This window comes from Phacochoerus africanus, chromosome 4 (genome assembly GCF_016906955.1).
Source record: "Phacochoerus africanus isolate WHEZ1 chromosome 4, ROS_Pafr_v1, whole genome shotgun sequence".
Taxonomy (NCBI): Eukaryota; Metazoa; Chordata; class Mammalia; order Artiodactyla; family Suidae; genus Phacochoerus; species Phacochoerus africanus.
Window position 1 is genome coordinate 6330704 of NC_062547.1, and position 18365 is coordinate 6349068.

The window sequence follows — 18365 nt, forward strand, 5'->3', positions numbered from 1 at the left end:
CTTCAGACAAGGCCTGGCCGTGGCTCTGATGATGGCGCCAGCCTCCTAATGGGCTGCAGAGGATACGGTGTGAGCGACAAGAGCTCGGCAGGAGCTGGGAGATGGCACAGCCTGTCCCACCATTGGACGGGCCTCATGGGTTTTGGGAAGAAAGGACCTGAGACCCCCTAGATCCTAGGCCAAGCTTAGACATCCCACGGGCACCCTCCCTGAGGGATCTGAGGAAGGAGCCATGGTGAAAATTCAACCAGAATCAGACCGCAGACCGAGGTGAGCTCGAGAAGGCGCTGAGCCGACGGTGCTTGGTGGGTCGGGTCTGCCAGGCAAAAACTGTCATCAAAAGCGGTCGGTTAAGGCAACTGTATTTTGTCACGTGCTTACATTCTCCCCACCCCAAGGTTATTTCAATCCACTCTCATTTTTTCAAATTACAAAAATAAAAAACCTGTGAACCATCCGGAATGCGTCTCGGTGTAGGTGGGGGTGGGGCGCCGGGAGCCACCTGTCATCTTCCCTCAACCCAGGCTCTTGCTTGTCCCTCATGGAGCTCGCGCTGAGGGATCCCTTGTCCTGCTGGACCTGGACGAGGCTCCCAGGAGGCGCAACGAAGGGCCCCAGCCCCTGCAACCTGGCCACCAAGTGCAGTGACGCTTGCAGCCCTGGAGGCTGAGTCCCTAAGTCCCCTGCCACCTCTTCCCCAAGAGGCAGCCTTGCAGAGGGTACGCGTGACCTTCCGCAGCCGGCAGCACCCGTAGGACCGGGCCAGGACTGGCGGGGGGGAGGGTGGGGGTGGAGAACTGCCTTGGAGGGTCCCAGCTAGTTCTCTCCTTGCGTCTCTGCTATCTGCGTCGTCAATGACCAGGTCGGGCCTGGCCGAGGCCAGACCCCAAGCCGCCTGCGGCCCAGCGGATGGAGGAAAGGGCTCACTCAGTCTTGGGAGCCGGCCTATGAGGCGGACGGGTTTTGACGGTACACGGCAGAGCTAAAGCCCAGAGAGCTTCAGCGACTTGCCCAACTGACCTCACGAGTGACATGGAGGCTGCCTGAGGACCGGGTGGCCGACTGTCCCCCAGCACCACCTGCCCTTCCTCCCGGATCTAACCGTGGAATCCGCACCATGACCAGGGAGGAAAAAAGAAGGAGGGAACTTTATTTAATATTAAAGTCGGGCGGGGGTCAGAGGGAGGTCGGCTTCACTTGGTGATGGTGTTCCTGCCAGAGAGGAGAGAACAGGGCGTGAGGCTGGGAGCGGCCGGGCCTCCCCCCTCCGCGGGCTGGCAAGGCCCTGCGCCCCCACCGCCCCCACTCACGCGTTCATGCTCTTGCCGCTGCCGCTGAGCACGATGTACGGCGTCTTCTGGGCCTTCTGCTTCTCCTGCAGCAAAGCCACGGTGCCCAGGGGCGTGTCGCTCGAGCTCATCTTCTTCAGGAGCTGCAGGGTCGGGCCGGTCACCACGGGCAGGAGCAGGGCCCGGCACCCCAGCCACCCCCAGCACGTTCGGAGGCCACCCCCGTGTCCCCGGGGGGCACTCACCGCCTCCTCGTCCAGCTTCTTCATCCGCCGCTCAGTCTTCATCTTGCCTGAGCCCTTCCCGTGGAAGCGGTGGGACAGCTGCCGGAAGGCCTGCGACAGGGGCAGCACCACCCGGGGTGAGAGCCGCCCCCGCCGCGCGCCCCGGGACCCCCAGCAGGGCGGGAGCCGGGCTGCAGCCGAAGTCTCCGTGTGCGCCCAGGAGTCGGGCGGGGGCGCCCTCCCGCCAGGCCTGGGAGGGGACTCTGGTGCCCCCCCCGCCCCCCCCCCCGGCCCAGACCCACCTCCCGGCTCCCTCACCTCCTTGGGTGTGAGCTTCCGGCCCGTCTCGTCCACGTACTCGATCTTGACATCGGGCTTGTAGCCGTCCTTCTCCTTGAAGTCCTGCGTGAAGCCGCGGTACTCCTCCCGCCGGCTGTACTTGTCGTCGATGGCCCTGGCCGGGGACAGAGAGCCTCAGTGCCCCCGCCCTGCCGGCTCCCGCCAGCCCCCGGCCCCACACTCACATCTTGTCCTCGATGCAGTACACGGCCGACGGCAGGGACTTGTTGGGCGCCTTCACCCGGGCCACCTTCTGCACCGTAGTCTCCAGCAGCCCTGAGGGGAGGGGCTGTGAGACTTGGCACCGCCCACTCCTCAGAGGCACCGCCCACTCCTCAGAGGCACCGCCCCCCGATGGCCACTGGGGGACCCAGCCCATCGTGCAGACAGAGGGAACAGAGACTCGGAGAGGTCAGGCCTCTGACAGGGCCACTGGCCAAGGAAAGGGCAGCACTGGGATCCGGAGGCCAAGGTCCCTGCGCCACCGCCTGGACTGGCAACTCCCCGCCCTCCTCCCCAGAGGGGACGCAGAGCCTCCAGGGACAGAGGGTGCTTTGCAGGGGGTTCTGGGAGCACAGGCGTGGCAAACGGGGTGATGCGGTGCAGAGAGGCGAGCTGCCACCGTGAGGGCCCCAGGGCCAGGGTGCAGGGGAGGGAGAGGTGGCAGAGGGGACAGCTGAGGCTGCACCCGTACCCACCCATCCCGCCCGCCCCAGCAAAACTGCCCCAGCCCCTCACCTTTGTTCTGACACAGAAGCAGGGCAGCTGCCAGCCCTCTATTCACAATGGGCTCCTCATCCAGGATGGTGGTGGAAGAGGCAGAGAACTGGGGGCGGCACACGGGGAGGGGATAAGCAGGCCACACGGGTCACCCCACCCGCTACCAGTCACCCCACCCCCAGGCCCCGCCAACGAGGTGCCTCGTTGAAGCCTCAGGATGACCTGGGGCTGGCACACCCCACTTCTGCACAGGAGGCTGAGGCCCCAGAGCCACCGTCTGCCCCCTGCCCCGGCCCCATGGCAAGGGGGTCACCCACATCGTCCCGGGCCCCCGCCTCACATCTTGCTGCTGCTTCTCCTCGTCCAGGTTGACTGTGCTCCAGCCAATGTTCTCCTCCCCGTCGGACTCGGAGCCGCCGTTGGCCGAGCGCTCCTCGTCCCGTTCAAAGTCCTGCAGGACAGAGACCCGGCTCAGCTCATCTGAGCGCCGAGGCTGCTGGCGGCCAACACTGCCGGCCACGCCAGGGCCCCCTCCCCGGCCCAGCCAAGAGCAGAGCCGGACCCACCATGAGCTCCTCCTGCTCCTCCCGGTTGCCGGCCAGCCCGTAGGTGGGGATCTCCCCCAGGGTGCGGCAGAACTCGGACGTGGCGTTGAACACGATGGCCCCCTTCCGCTCCGGATCCTCCTCCTCCTCCCAGCCCCGCTGGCGAGACTCCAGCCTCTTCACGATCTCCACCACCTGGGGGAGGGAGCGGCTGTGGGCAAACCCAGAAGTTTCTGGGGTGGTGCCATAGAGACCCAGCAACCCCAGACCCTCCCCGGCAGCAGGAAACCAAGCCATTCCCACTGCCCACAGCGGCCGGACGGATGTCTACCTCCTCCCGAGCCCTGGGCTGCTCTCCGCTCTGCACCCGCGCCGGTACCACCGGCCCTCGCCTCGGCTCCGAAGCCGCCTACAGCCCCCACTGCCCTTTGAATCAGTACCGGCCGGTGCCAACCCCTCTCCAAAGCACCTCCGCTCACTCCCGCAGCCTCACACACCTTCCCGCAGGCAGGGCCACTCCTGCCACCCACTCTTCACCCAACAAACTCCAGTTTTTCAAGACAGCAGAAACATCCCTCCTCCCGGAACCCCGGCCCTGACGCTCTTGCACCTGCTTCCAGCGCTGACTCCACCGCCCACCCCCAGCCTGCCTTCACCCTGCTCCTACCTCAGGTCACCCTCCTACCTGGCAGGGCTCCGAGGGCCTGATGTTATGTCCCCTCCTGCTACATTCACTGTCCCCTCACTGTGTCACTCCCATCAGCATACAGGGATGGCCTAGGATCTCCCCCTTTTAAAAACTCCTCCCTCAGCACCTCAGCCTTCCTGCTCTGCTCCCTGACAGCAAATGCGAGAGAAGCTTCTTGTCAAGTGTCCATTTCTGCACCCTTTCCCTCCATTTTTGTATTACTTTTTTTTTTTTTTTGGCTTTTTGCCTTTTCTAGGGCCACTCCCGAGGCATATGGAGGTTCCCAGGCTAGGGGTCTAATCAGAGCTGTAGCTGCCAGCCTACGCCACAGCCACAGTAACATGGGATCCGAGCAGTGTCTGCAACCTACACCGTAGCTCACGGCAATGCTGGATCCTTCACCCACTGAGCAAGGCCATGGACTGAACCCGCAACCTCATGGTTCCCAGTCAGATTCTTTAACCACTGCGCCACGACAGGAACTCCTATACGACATGTTTTAACGAGCACCATCATACGTATCACTGAAACCCCTTCAGGGCCTGCCTCGGGGGTCTCCTCCCCACAAAGCTGTGGTCATGATCCCCGGCTTTCTTCATAGTTTTACCACGTCCAGATCTATCCATGACCAGCCTGCTATCCATCAGAGCTCGTGTAATCTGAATAGCACCGTATGATTCTGATGGTTTGTTTTAAAATATTCACAACTTGGAGTTCCTGTCGTGGCGCAGTGGTTAGTGAATCAGACTAGGAACCATGAGGTTGCGGGTTCGGTCCCTGCCCTTGCTCAGTGGGTTAACGATCCGACATTGCCCTGAGCTGTGGTGTAGGTTGCAGACGTGGCTTGGATCCTGCGTTGCTGTGGCTCTGGCGTAGGCCGGGGGCTACAGCTCCGATTCGACCCCTAGCCTGGGAATCTCCATATGCCGCGGGAGCGGCCCAAGAAATAGCAAAAAGACCAAAAAAAAAAAAAAAAACCTCACACCTTGAAGATTAATCTCAACATGAGTGTTTCGCCACAGAATGCCATGCCGTGACACGACGTCTAGGTGTCGGCTGGCACGCTGAGGATGGATTTCTCCTGGCACCACACGTACCGCAGCCAATGCAACCCGACCCGATGCTGACACTTCTCCGAGGCGCACGGAGCGTGGACCCCAGAGCCGCATGGAGCACACCCACGTTCACGCCACAAGGGTGTCGGTGCCTTCCCACTGGTGAGGCGCCTCCGCACACCCATGAGAAGTGTGGACAAGCGTTCTGGCTGCTTCACGTCCTCACCGACACTTGACACTGTCAGACAGACATTTCTGGCAAACGCTGTGGTTGTAACAGCGTCGGTCACTGTCACGGTTCGCCCTTCCTTGATCAGCATGCGGGGGGGGGGGGGGTCCTCACTTCTGTGACCTGCTTATTCTGCGTATGGACGAATATCTTCTCCATTTGGTCTTTTTTTTTGGCTTTCTAGGGCCGCACCCATGGCATCTGGAAGTTCCCAGGCTAGGGGTCCAATCGGAGCTACAGCCGCCGGCCTACGCCAGAGCCACAGCAACGCCAGATCCGAACTGCATCTGCGACCTACACCACAGCTCACAGCCACGCCGGATCCTTAACCCACTGAGCGAGGCCAGGGATTGAATCTGCGTCCTCACGGATGCTAGTCGTATTTGTTAACCACTGAGTCCTGACAGGAACTCCCTTAAATTTTTACTTTTAAATTCTAATTTATCTGTAAGTGAATTTTGCACAAGGTGTGCATCACAAACCCAATTTCCCATTTTTCCAAATAGGTAACTAATTGTCCAAACACCCTTTCGCACTGGGAAACCATCTGTCCTGTCCAGGACTCTGTTTCTGGGTCCCTCTACTTGATCTCAGCCCTGTTTTATGACAATATCACACCACCTTAATTACCACTTTATTATAAAAACTTAATATTTGTCAAATCCCACCACCTTATTATTATAAGTTTCTTGGCTATTTTGGACTCTTTGATCTTCCATGGGTGTTTTAGAATCACCCTGCCAGGCCCAACAAAAATCCCTATTGAGATTTTTACTGGAATTGCATTTAATCTATAAATTGAGAAGACAGACATCTTTACAACATTGCTCTTCTCTGCTAACATCGTTGTTATAGAGAGAACCATGTTCTCCCAAAATACGTAGGTGGGAGCCCTCGTGTCCAGCGGGACTGCGCGTGAAGCCAGGGCCTTGCGGAGATGATAAAGGTCAAATGAAGTCGCGAGGGCAGGCACTGTTCAATAGGCTGGTGTCCTTACAAGAAGGGGAGACACCAGGGATTAACGCACAGAGGCCACGAGAGGACACAGTGAAGACAGCCACCTGCCAGCCTCAAGAGAAACCAAATCCGCCAGCACCTTGATCTTGGACTTCCAGACTCCAGAACGGTTAGATTAAGTTGCTGTTGCTTAAGCCACCAGTCTGTAGTATTTTCTTAAGGTTGTCCTTGGTAACTAAAACAACATCTCACTTGATGCCTTTCGAAAATGGACCATAATCTCCCCATAAGATCTTGCATATCATTTACTCCTTTTTATTCGGCTGCAGTGCCGAGTATTCTTTATCCACACCACCTGCTCCTGCTTGTCCATGTTACTTATTACCCATATTGCTGTCAGAAATGGTGTCCTTTTCTTTTTTTTTTTGTCTTTTTGCTATTTCTTGGGCCGCTCCCGCGGCATATGGAGGTTCCCAGGCTAGGGGTCGAATCGGAGCTGTAGCCACCGGCCTACACCAGAGCCACAGCAACGCAGGATCCGAGCCGCGTCTGCAACCTACACCACAGCTCACGGCAACGCCGGATCCTTAACCCACTGAGCAAGGGCAGGGACCGAACCCGCAACCTCATGGTTCCTAGTCGGATTCGTTAACCACTGCGCCACGACGGGAACTCCGTCCTTTTCTTTTTTAGCCATGCCTGCAGCCTATGGAAGCTCCAGGCCAGGATCAAATCCGAGCCACAGCTGCAACCTACATCACAGCTGAGGCAGTGCCGGATCCTTAACCCAACGCACCAGGCTGGGGATGGAATCCATGCCTCAGCAGACACAATGCTGGATCCTTAACCCTGCTGTGCGTAGTGGGGACTCCACAAATGGTGTCTTTTTAAAAATTACACTTTCAATCTCTTGCTGGTAAACAGAAACACAATGGACTTTTGTCTATTAATCCTGTGTCCAGCAACCTCGCTAAAGCTGCATGATCTGACCCCACTTCCCACCAGCCCATGGACGGAGCACCAGTGACTCCACGCTGCCCAATCCCAAGGTCAGTCCTCGCCCTCCTGACACCCAGACCCTCTGGAGCGTGCATCAAAGCCGCCTGCACCCTCCCCTCCAGACCTTTCTTCACGTGGCTCTAGGACGGCGCCCAGTCCTCCTTCTCTGCTTCACTTGGGGCCCTACGTCCTCTTCCTCACCTACACTCACTCTCCTGGTGATTCCATCCAGTCCTCTGGCTTTAAATCCCATCTACACACTGATGTCCACACCTACGTCTCCCATCTCAGCCCCTCCCCTAAAGTTCAAAGTCATATATCCCACCGCCTACACAGCACCAATCACCTCCGGAAAGGAGGTGTCTCAACTCACTCAACCAAAAGCAAACACTTGCTTCTTTCCTCTCACACCTGTTCCCCCCATGTCTTCCTCATCGCAGTAAATGGCCGGGCCAGCAGCCAGCTGTTCAAGCCAGCATTCCCGAGAGTTGCCTTCTCTGTCCATCTGCATCCATCAACAAGTACTGTCAATTCTCCCCTCAGGCTACATCCCCAACACAGCGCCCCCTGCTGTCTCATGCTGCCATCCTGGTACACCATCACCTCCACAACGACTGTAACAGCCTCCTCTAATGCACCTCCTGCCCCCCACCTGTAACCTGTTGATTCTTTCTTTACACACCAGCCAGAATGATCTTTGAAAAAAAAGAACCCAGATCAAAGCCTCTGATGGCTAAACCTTCACCACGACAGCAAGGCTCTGCCTGCCCTGGCCTCTGACCCCCACAAGTCCGTCTCCTGCTCTTCTCACCATCCCCCCCCACTCATCCCCGATGCTCAGGGGCGGGGGTGGGGGTGGGGTGGGGGTGGCGTCGGTGCAGGTGCCAGGTATTCTCTCATATGAGCTGCGCCCCAGTCACCTCGAGGCTGTTTTTGTTCGGCCCTGGCGTCAGCTGTCACCTCCTCGGGGAGGTCTCCCCGGCCCCCAATTTATTTATTTATTTATTTATTGTCCTTTTGCCATATCTTGGGCCGCTTCCCGCGGCATATGGGGGTTCCCGGGCTAGGGGTCGAATCGGAGCTGTAGCCACTGGCCTATGCCAGAGCCACAGCAACAGGGGATCCAAGCCGCTTCTGTGACCTACACCACAGCTCACGGCAACGCTGGATCCTTAACCCGCTGAGCAAGGCCAGGGATCGAACCGGCATCCTCATGGCTCCTAGTCGGATTACTTAACCACTGAGCCACGAAGGGAACTCAGTCCCCGGCCCCCAATTTAAAACCGAGCGCCCTTCAGCCCTCCTCACTGCCGTCTCCCTGTGCCCGTCCTCATGGTGGTCCCCGCCACCTGCCGCTGTGCTTTCACTTTTCCTCATCTGCTGAGGTCAGCGATGTCTGGGTGCCACTCTGCGGTGGGCGCTTAACAAACACCTGCCATGATTGAAGCGCTAACCATTCCACGGCGTCAGGGCCTCTGGGAAGGCAGAAGCAGCCCCTCTCGTCCCCAGTGGCAGCAGCAGTGACTGGCACGCAGTGGCTCGGACTGTTCCTCCTCAGACCTGCCGCTCCTCTCTCCCCACCACAGCTCTCCCTCCTCTTCCCTTAGAGGCCCCCACACCCCAAACCAGCCATCTGCTGACTCTGCCAAACCAGAGGGTCCCTGACCCCTCACCTCCTCGGCTGCTCCCTCCAGGGGTCACCCTCCCGCCCTGACCCACCATCACTGATGAGCACACCTCCACACACTCGCCCTGGCTGCCGTGTCCCCTCTTTCCGGCTCACGCACCCCACTAACCTTAATCCAGTGACTTCACCCTCACTGAGACTCCAGTGCACGTCTTCACAGCTGTCACCCCCCTTCTGCGATGTCACCCCATTCCTGTGACATCTCCTCACCCAGCCTGGGTTCTGTATATGGCAGAGTCCCTCCTTTGCAAACACTTTAACTGCCTTGTCCCTCTCTCCCTAAAAAAAAACATCTCAAATGATCCTACTGTCACCTACTCAGTTGACTACACACAGCTGCTGAACAGGCTAGAGCATCAATGACCCAAATATGTGCTGGCCTGATCCCTCTTCCATTCGTGACCACGCCTCACTCGTGGGGGATATCCGCTGACCTCCAGTGAGCAGTCAACACTGCCCCGCAGGCCTCCTGACCCCCGCCGTGTGCCTGACTCCACTCTCCAAAAAACGTGCCCTCTCCTCCAACCTGTGAGTTCTCTCCTACCCACCCCAGCCACCTCCTCCTGAGAAACAGAAACAATCAGACCGGAGCCCCCGCCCAGTGACGTGTACCTGCCGTCCCCTCCCCAACCTGCCCTCCCGAAATAAATGACCACGTGACCGGCTTCTCTCCAAGGCCACCCCCCCCCCCTGTGCTCTAGGTCCCATCCCCGCCTGCTTCTTAAAGATGCGCCCCTGGAGATGCTCCTTCTCTCCATCCTGATCCCTCTCTCCTGACTGGCATCAAATACACTCCAGAACCTCCGCTACCTGGGAAAACCTCTTTGAGGGTATAACAACTTGACTAGATACTGGTTAAAACAAAATAAAAACTAAAAAGTCATTTCGGGAGATGATCAGTGTTTTCGAGCACTCCCAGGACCTTTTAAGCGACATGGCCATCTCCGCAGGAACTGCCTTTACTTTTCGAGAGGCCTGGTGCGGTACTCGGCAGTGACCTGCCACGTGTCTGTAACTCACTTCCAGTGGATGAGAAAACTCTAGAGAGAAGACAGCAGTGTGACTAAAAGCTCGTAGCCACTGAATCTAAGAGGCAGAAAAAGCACATTCATTGTAACATTCCTCCAACTCTTCTGCGTGGAAATGACCTGGTGCGTGGGGTGTGGCTTAGGTGCGCTTATAACCTTCTTCAGTGATTCTCAGAGTTCCCATTGTGGCTCGGCAGTTAACGAACCTGACTAGTATCTGTGAGGACACGGGTTTGATCCCTGGCCTTGCTCAGTGGGTTAAGGATCCGGCGTTGCCGTAAGGTGAGGTGTGGGTCACAGACACGGCTCCGATCCTGCGTTGCTGTGGCTGTGGTGTAGCTTGGACTAGACCCCTAGCCTGGGAACTTCCACATGCAGCAGGTATGGATCTAAAAAGACACACACACAAAAATTTCCCTCGATGATTCTAAGGTGTGGCCAGGCTGAGAACCACTGGGCCCCATAACCTTGGCAATCAACCCTTCGGCGGTAGGCTCTATTACTCTGGAACGTAATGATTACTGCTGTTACTCATTAACTGTGGAAAAGGAGATCTTCGACTCGCAGGCCGTTCAGCTACTGCCCGTTCCCCACCCCCTTCCGAGCAGGGGCAGGCAAACCTGGCCCAGCACCTCCTCCTGTACCAAGCTTCCCTGGCACGTGGCCGTGCGCGCCAGCTCCGATGGCTCCTGAGTGGCTGGGACTGAGACCCGGGCCTCGGCTATCTACTCTGGGGCCATTAACAGAAAGCGCGCCTGCCCCTGCGCTAAGGAATCGTCCCAAGCTGCTGCCCTCTCTTCCTCAAGTCCTGTCTCTCCTAAATCCTCTTGAAGCTCCACTGTGCCAAACGGGACCTGCGCCAGCGGGGTCCTCTCCTCGAAACCCCCCTTGGCTTCAGGGACGCCTCAGTCCTGTGGCTCCCCCCCTGCTCTGCCCCCCACGCCGCGGCGGGCACCCCGGAGCTTGCTGCTGCAGCCTCGCCCCAGCCCCAGAGTCCCCTCGGTGGGAGGTACAGGGTCACGTGTGGACTTCTGGGGTCAAGCTGTTCAAAATCCCAGCTCGGCCACTTACCAGTCAAGTCACCTTGGGCAACTTGCCTAACGCCTCTGTGCCTCAGTTTCCTCATCTGTAAAACGGAGATAACAGAACCTTCCTCATAGGCCGTCGCTGTGCGCATCACATGAACCAATGCGCAAAGCGCCGACGCGGGGCCTGCCCGCGCCCTGTGGGTGTCAGCGGCGACCACGGCCTTGGGCCCCACGGACCTCTCGGCTCAGCTCACACCGCCAGCCCCGCACTCTGCTCCAGCCTGCCTGGTCCTCAGACCTCCTCAGATCATTTCTCCAAAGGACACGTGCTGTCCCTACAGCCTGAACGCCTGCCGGCCCCACCTCCGGCCCCGACGCTGGGCAAAGCGGGCTCCTCTGCGTCACTTCGGTCGCAGCTCAAACGTCGCCCCCGAAAGGTCCCCGGCGCTGAGAGATACCCTCCAGGTCCTCTCACGCTGCCTGCACGGCTCTGATCCCCATCAGAGGTGACTCTGCTCGGGTTCACGAGGTCGCCGCCATTTCTGCCCCCGGGAAAGGCAGCTCCGTGAGCACAGGGGCCCCGGGCCGTCCTGTTCCCCAGGACTCCCCAGCCCTGAGACCGCGCCTCACTCACAGGAGGCAAAGAGCACACATTCCGGAGGGCAAGATCCAAACCCTAAAATACGCCACAGTGAAAACCCCACAGAAACCTAGAAATCTACCGACAACACAACAAGAACCGAGAGAGGCTGCCCAGTGGAACGCGGGTGCTACAGATGAAGGGACAGGAGCATGTGCTCCTAAGGACAGGCCACCACACACCCACCCGTCCCCGAGGGCCCGGCCTCCCTCCGCAGCCCCCTACCTTCTCACCGCTGTCCCGCAGCTGCTGCAGCTGCCGCAGCCGGCGCCCCTTCTCCAGCTGCTTCTGCAGCTCCAGCTCGGCTTCGTCCTCCTCCAGCACCTCTGGGGACCCGGATCGTGGGGCTCCGCCCTCCTCTGGTGGAGACACAGAAGTCGCCTGCCTGCTCAGGTCCTCTCCGGGGCCCCGGGCCCACCCCCTCTGCCCCCTCTCAGCCGCTGGGCCCTCACCCTCGTCGCTGATGTCCATGTTCTCCACGCGAGTGTCATCTGACTGCGGGGGCAGAGGCATCGGCTCCTTCTCCTCCTCTTCCTGGGCCTCCTCATCCGCCTCGGGCACTCGGCGCCGACCCCGGCCCCGCAGTCTGTGGGGAGAGGCCTCCGGGTGAGCTCCGGCCCCGGCCGGCCCAGCCCCCCACGCCACGCCCACGTCTGAGCCCACCTGGAGCCAAAGTCCCCGTCCTGAGTCTGGTCCCCGAGAGGCAGCAGGTCGTCGGCCCGCACCACCACCTCCTTCTCCTTCTTGCGGATCTTCTTCACCCTCCGCTTGGTCTTTTTAAAAGTCACCTGGAGGGAGGAGAGCAGAGGAGACGCGGTTTCCGGGAGGCTGGTAGCTCGGGCCCACGAGAAGGCAGGCTGCTCTGGTGCTACCCTGGGCCGGCCATGGTCCTGAGCGCCTCAGCCACGTGAACATGACACAAGGTGTGGACGCCCCTCACCCCACCTGTGAGATGAGGAAACCCAAGCTCAGAGAGGCTAAGCTCCTCGTCCAAAGTCACCCAGCCTCCCAAGCAGGAGAGCCGGGACCCTGAATCCCGGGAGTCTGGCTCCAAGGTCTGGCTCTTAACCACTGAGCCAGGCCATCTAGCGAGCCAGCTGCCCACCTGCTATTCAATCTTCCCTTGTGCAACATCCACTGACAGCTACGGACTCAGCGCTCAGCACGCGTCACCAGCCCTTGTAGCAGCCCCTTACCCGGAGGCTCCTGCCCCCCGTTTCAGACCAGAGCTCAGGCCTGTCACTGAAAGACTCACTCTCTGTATAGACTGACTACGTGGCAGAGCCTGAACAGCAGCGCAGGGCCACCTGGCTCACGGTCTTTGCTCTGTGTACACCCACCGCTGTCCTGCAGCACCAGGGCTGCCGGTTACTGCTCGTCCACAGGGACTGAGCACCAGGCCATAACGCCACCCTCCCACCTCTGCTCATCCTGGTGGCACGAGATCGCGGAGGGGAGGCAGGATCACGACCCGATCGTGTGCGGATGGGGCCCCAGGGCTCACCATCTCCTCTGGCGTGAGGTACTCAGAGGCGAGCCGTGGCCCAACCGTGCTCAGGGACTGAGCCTGCAGCCGCAGCTTGGCCCGGATCTCTTCCAGCTCCCGTTCCCGGAGGCCATCCGCCACGCCGCCCTGCTCTAGCCGGAAGGACTGCGGCCGCTCGCCCTCGAGCTCCTCGTCGTACTTGGACAGGATAGAGCGGGGTTTCTGCTGCAAAGCAGGAAGTACAGGTTGGGACCTAGCCTGACCCCGAAAAGCCACAGAGCCGCCATCGCCTCAGGGGCTCCCCGGCCACCACCGCTGCCACCCTCTGCGCCGCCGGCCTGCCTGGGCCAAGTCGTCCACGCTCTCGTTCTCCGCATACGGTGAGTAGTCGGGCTTCTTCTTGCGCAGTTCCACGTTTTTCTCCGCCCGCTCCTTGTCTAGCAGGTTCACGTTCACCAGCACGTCCTCCTCCTCCTGCAGCACTCCTGGAGACAAGGCAGACGCAGCGGCCGGTCACGCGCGCCCTCAGCCCGGCCTGTGCCCAGGCGGAGCACCCCGTTCAGCCCACCTTTGTCCTTGAGGGTGAGGATCACGGTCTCCCCCTCTCGGAAGGAGTCGATGGCGTGCTCCACGGTGAGGCCCTGCAGGTCCCGGGCGCTGTACAGGTCCTAGACGGAAGGCGGGGTCCAGCTCAGCCGGGAGCCGACCCGCCCGGCCCTGGGATCCCAGCACCAGGGACGGCAGCCCCTTCGCCCCCCGCTCCATCAGCTGCTGAAGCCTCACCTGCCGCCTCTGCTCGAACTCTTCCTCCACCAGGGTGCTGACACCAAACTCCTGGTCCATCTCCTCCAGCAGCTTGGCCTACAGGACAGGGAGGGGGTGACCTCTGACCTCAGGCTGTTCAGGATCTCCAGAAGACACGGGGCCTCACTGAGGGGAGAGCTCAGAAAGCACATGCCTTGCAGACAAGCTGCCGAGAACCCAACACAGGCACCACGGACCATGGGCCTCCTACTGCTCTGGGCCCACCCTCACAGCCCCTAGCCTCACCAGCCAGTCAGGCCACCAGAGGTGCTAAGCCACACCCCAGGACCTCACCCTCTTCTCTGCCAGGTCCTTCTCCTTCTGAAGCTGCCGGCTCCTCTCGATCCAGGCTGCAGTGTCGTCCAGCCAGGGGTCATCCTCCCCCAGAGTCTTTATCTTCCTGAAGAGGGGTGAGAGTGACCCTCTGGGGAGCCAGTCCCGGCTCCCCTGACCCACCTTGGCAGCTCCTCGGCACCTCCCCAGGCCCCCACCCCACCGCCCAGCCTGCCCAGCTGGGACCCCTCACCCCAGCTTCTGGTTGAGGAGGCGCTTTTCTTTGGCAGCCGCCAGCTTCTCTCGGAGTTCTTCTCGCTGTCGCAAGGCCATGGGGTTGATGACATCGGCAGTCACGGGCTCCTCCTTGGTGCCCGCCTCTGGAAGGGAGGCCCAGACGTGAGGCTATGCCTGCCCATGGCTGGTGGGGAGAGGAGGGAGCCACTCACGCTGCCCCTTCCAGCTCAGGGGCCAGAAGGTCCTTCACCCCCCCACTCCCACAGGATCCCGCACTCCCATGTCACCCCCCAGGCCTTCCTCCAAACCCCCTCTGATCACATTTTGGGGGGGGCGGGGGGGCATGCCTGTGGCATACAGAAGTTCCTAGGCCAAGAATCAAACTCTCAACACAGCAGTGACAAAACTGGATCCTCAACCACTAGACCACCAAGGAACTCCCCTCTGATCATACTTTAAAAAAAACTGCAAAAACACACTCAACACCTACACAGGCCAGATGAGTGCACAGCAACTGTGCAGATCTCTCGGCCCATCTAATGCTACCTCACAGCCAGAGTGAGGTTGTGACGCCAACTGCTCCAACAGAAAGAAGGAGCTGAGTCCCGGATCCGCGTCACAACAGCCGGGAGGGCCCCGCCCCGGGCCCATCGCAGCTCGCACGTGCACACGCGGGACCATAACTGGTGCTGAAGCTGTGCCTCGGCCCCACCCTCCTCAAAGACCGCTTCAGGTGGCCTCCCTCTGGACCCGACCAGCCCTCCCTCCCTCCCTCCTCAGTCCCACACTCACCCTTCTTGACGGCATTGACTTCCAAGGGTTTCAGCCCCAACTTTGCCCGGAGTTTACTGAAAACAAGAGATAGACGTGTTAGAAGCCATCGAAGAAATGGGGGCACCGAGTGCACTTCTGGACAGACGGGGTGGGGTGGGGTGTGAAAACAGGACGGGGCTGAGGGTCGAAGCGTCCCAAACCGAGGGCCTGACCCAGCGCTCAGAAGAGCACTGGCCTCCGAATTAGGCGGAAGGCCTGGCCTGCCCCTACCCAGGAAAATGCCATCCTTCCTCTTGGGTCTTAGTGTCCACTTCTGTAATGCAAATCGTTGGCTAAGATGGTTTCTATGGCACTTCCAAATCCCAAGCAGAAGGCTCTACGATGAGAAAGCTTCACCCACCTGCTGCCCCCAAAGCTGTGTCTCAGAAGAAGACACAGTAGCATAAAGGTGACAGTACTCACTTGGTCTCCTCGATGCTGAGTGACGAGGCATCGCCCGAGCTAGTCTTGGAGCTGGCAGCTGGAACAAGAGGGAGAGAGGCTCAGGAGCTGAACACGGGGCCCAGAAGCCACACCCTTGGCTCCAGCCGCAGGGCTGAAGGTGAGGGTCCCCCATCTGCCCCGAGACACCAGGGAACAGCAGCCTTCCTCCATCCCAGGGGCTCCTCCTACCTGACTCCCAGGCTGTCGACACACCTTCTGATCCAAAAGGTCCAACCTGCCACATCCTTCACTCTGCCACCTCTCCACCTTTGCGTATTCTGTTGTTACAACCTACATGGCCCTCTCTGGCCTCACTGATTAGCAAGATGCTATCCAAACGCAACAATCAGAGGCCGGAGTCCTGATTCCTGATCAGCACAAACTCCTCTCCCCTGCACTCCACAGCACGGTCCCAGCCATCTCCAGGTGTGTTTTTGCTCACAGGGCAGGGACCGTATTGGCAGCATATCTGTGTTCTCTCTGTGTAATTCACGCAGTCAAAAAATACACTTACTGGCGCCTGTGCTGTGATGATGCTACAGGAAATAAAGCAGCGCTTCTGAGCTCTTTCACCCACCTCATAAACAGCAAATGTCACACACAGAATGCCACACACAGAAGCTGGACGCCATCGGCTGGAGCTCCTCCCTTCACCATGGCCACCTCGCAACCTACGTCTTTCCCTCCCACCCCACCTGGACCCTGAATCCCAAGCACCTCCGTGCTCTCTCCAAGGTCGCCAGCCTCCTTGTTTGTAAATCCGATGGATTCTCTGCCACTCTGGTTTTGCCTCATCTCCTGTGGTGTGTGACACCACCGATCACGCCCACAGATCCCATGACACGAGATGCTACGGTATTCTTGCTTTGGGGAACACCCGACCTCCTTTTTTGTACCATCTTGCTCCGCCTGCTACTGAAACGTAGACATTCCTGAGGTTCTGCCCCCGACCCTGGCTTCTCAATCCTCACTCTCTCAAGGGACTTCATTTGCCATTGAACCCTTATGACTCTCAAACTGCTCTATCCTGCCCAAGCCCTGAGTTTCCCCATGTACCTCATGCAACACTCCTCAAAACTGAATTCACTGTCTCTCTCCAAAAAATCTGCTTCTCTTCCAAACTCAACTTCCGTCGACAACACTACCACCCACCTGGTCACACCAGCCAAAATCCAAGGACCATCCTCAATTCCTTCTTCTCCTTCCCACTGTCATCCAAGTGCTTAAACTCTGTCACCTTCTCCTCCAAAACACCTCCCCAATGGGTCAACGACTCTCCATCCCACTGCTGCTGCTCTGGTGCCAGCCATGGCCAGTTCTTACCTCCTCTATGGGTCTTGACTGCTCTTTACCCAGTTCTCAACACAGTGATCTCTGTGATAACGTGAATATGACTAACTCACTCCCCAGCTCAAATTCATGGCTCCCTATTACTCTTGAAACAAAGTTCGAAATTTTTTGTTTTTTGTCTTTTCAGGGCCACACCCTGGCATACGGAGGTTCCCAGGCTAGGGCTCGAATTGGAGCTACAGCTGCCGGCCTACACCACCGCCACAGCCACGCCAGATCCGAGTCGCACCTGCGACCTACACCACAGCTCAAGACAGTGCAGGATCCTTAACCCACTGAGCCAGGCTAGAGGTCGAACCCACAACCTCATGGTTCCTAGTCGGATTCGTTTCCGCTGCGCCAGGACGGGAACGCCAACAAAATTCAATTATCTTAACAGGCTTGCAGGAGCCTCTGTGTTCGGACCCCTGCCTCATGTCTCTGCTATGAGCTCTACATAACCTGCCCAATACCAGGTGTCCTCCTGCCTCTACACACGATGGTACCACTCCATGCGTTCACTCAACACATTTAGTGAGTGCCTGTGATGTGCCAGTTAAGGAAAACAGAAAATCTCCACCTTCACGGAGCTTAGCAGAGAAAGCCAACCCTTAATCCCAAATAATCAAAACAAGACCCTTCCAAATGCGCTGACGACGGGCCTGGGGATGGCTGGGCCTGTGTGCTTGGCCTCCATCCCCGAGGCCCTCCACCCTGAGACCCTCCCCATCGCTCCGCCCCCTGCCCAGGCCCCGCCCCTCACCGGCCTCGTAGCCTTCATCTCGCTTCTCCCGCTTCACGCGGCGCTCGGAGGGCTCTGTCTGGCTACGCTCCCGCCCGTGCGTGCTGCTGCGGGCCTCCGCTTCGGCCCCGCGCCGCCCGCTCCCGCGCTCGCTCCCACGCTCCCGGCTCCGCTTTCGTCGTTCGCCACCGCTGCTGCCGCCGCCGCTGCTCCGGTGCTTGTGTTTTTTGTGCTCCCGGTGCCGAGGGGGCTGCTCGGTGGCGCTCCCGGTGCTCGCTCCTGCCGTAGTCCCGGCCGCCTCCTTCTCCCCGCGGTGCTTCTTTGACGACCCCATGGTGGTAGGTCCACCCAAGCCCCGCCGCCGCCGCCGCCGAGCCCCGACGGCGCAAAATGGGAACACTTCCGGGTCGGGCCCGGCTGCGCCGTCGCGTTGCCGGAAACCAAGAGCGGCTGCTTCCGTCCTTTGCCTCGGAGCTGCCCCAAAGGCTCATGGGATCGGGCCCGACTGCGCATTCGCGGCCGGCACTGGCCGAACGGCGGTCTTTGACATAGTGGTCTGATTGCGCGTGCGCTCAAGCTTGAGGGGCGCGTTCGAGTCCGGGGAAGACCGTATCCCAGAATTTGAAGGACCTAGGGCCCATCTAAGCCAGCATGGCCTCCCTGGCTTCCCTCCGCTTGCACACCCTCAGCCACGGGATGCTCACTGCAGCGCCCGCCGCTCCAGCAGAAGTCCTCCTAGTAGACTCCCTGGGGTCGTGGCCCATCAGGTGTAGGAGGACGGAGCACGTTCTGCTCCTGAGACCCTCAGC

General features: G+C 59.5%; 1 protein-coding gene across 2 annotated transcripts; it reads right to left on the reverse strand.

Moving 5' to 3' along the window:
- Positions 1 to 1129: 1129 nt before the first annotated feature.
- Positions 1130 to 17962, reverse strand: SART1 (spliceosome associated factor 1, recruiter of U4/U6.U5 tri-snRNP). Of its 2 annotated transcripts, none has more exons than XM_047775234.1 (20): positions 17578 to 17962; positions 15465 to 15522; positions 15021 to 15076; positions 14245 to 14371; positions 14013 to 14118; positions 13698 to 13775; positions 13483 to 13582; positions 13257 to 13399; positions 12933 to 13136; positions 12092 to 12216; positions 11881 to 12014; positions 11654 to 11787; positions 3139 to 3312; positions 2913 to 3023; positions 2591 to 2678; positions 2038 to 2128; positions 1832 to 1967; positions 1535 to 1624; positions 1311 to 1432; positions 1130 to 1212 (listed from the first exon to the last, which is right to left on the reverse strand). In XM_047775234.1, exons 1-20 carry the CDS (start codon positions 17888 to 17890, stop codon positions 1194 to 1196), a joined length of 2409 nt encoding a protein of 802 aa, XP_047631190.1. In that variant the 5' UTR covers positions 17891 to 17962; the 3' UTR covers positions 1130 to 1193. The 2 variants fall into 2 exon arrangements, with proteins under 2 accessions (XP_047631190.1, XP_047631189.1); XM_047775233.1 differs by having other exon boundaries at positions 12933 to 13139.
- Between the last annotated feature and the right edge of the window lie 403 nt (positions 17963 to 18365).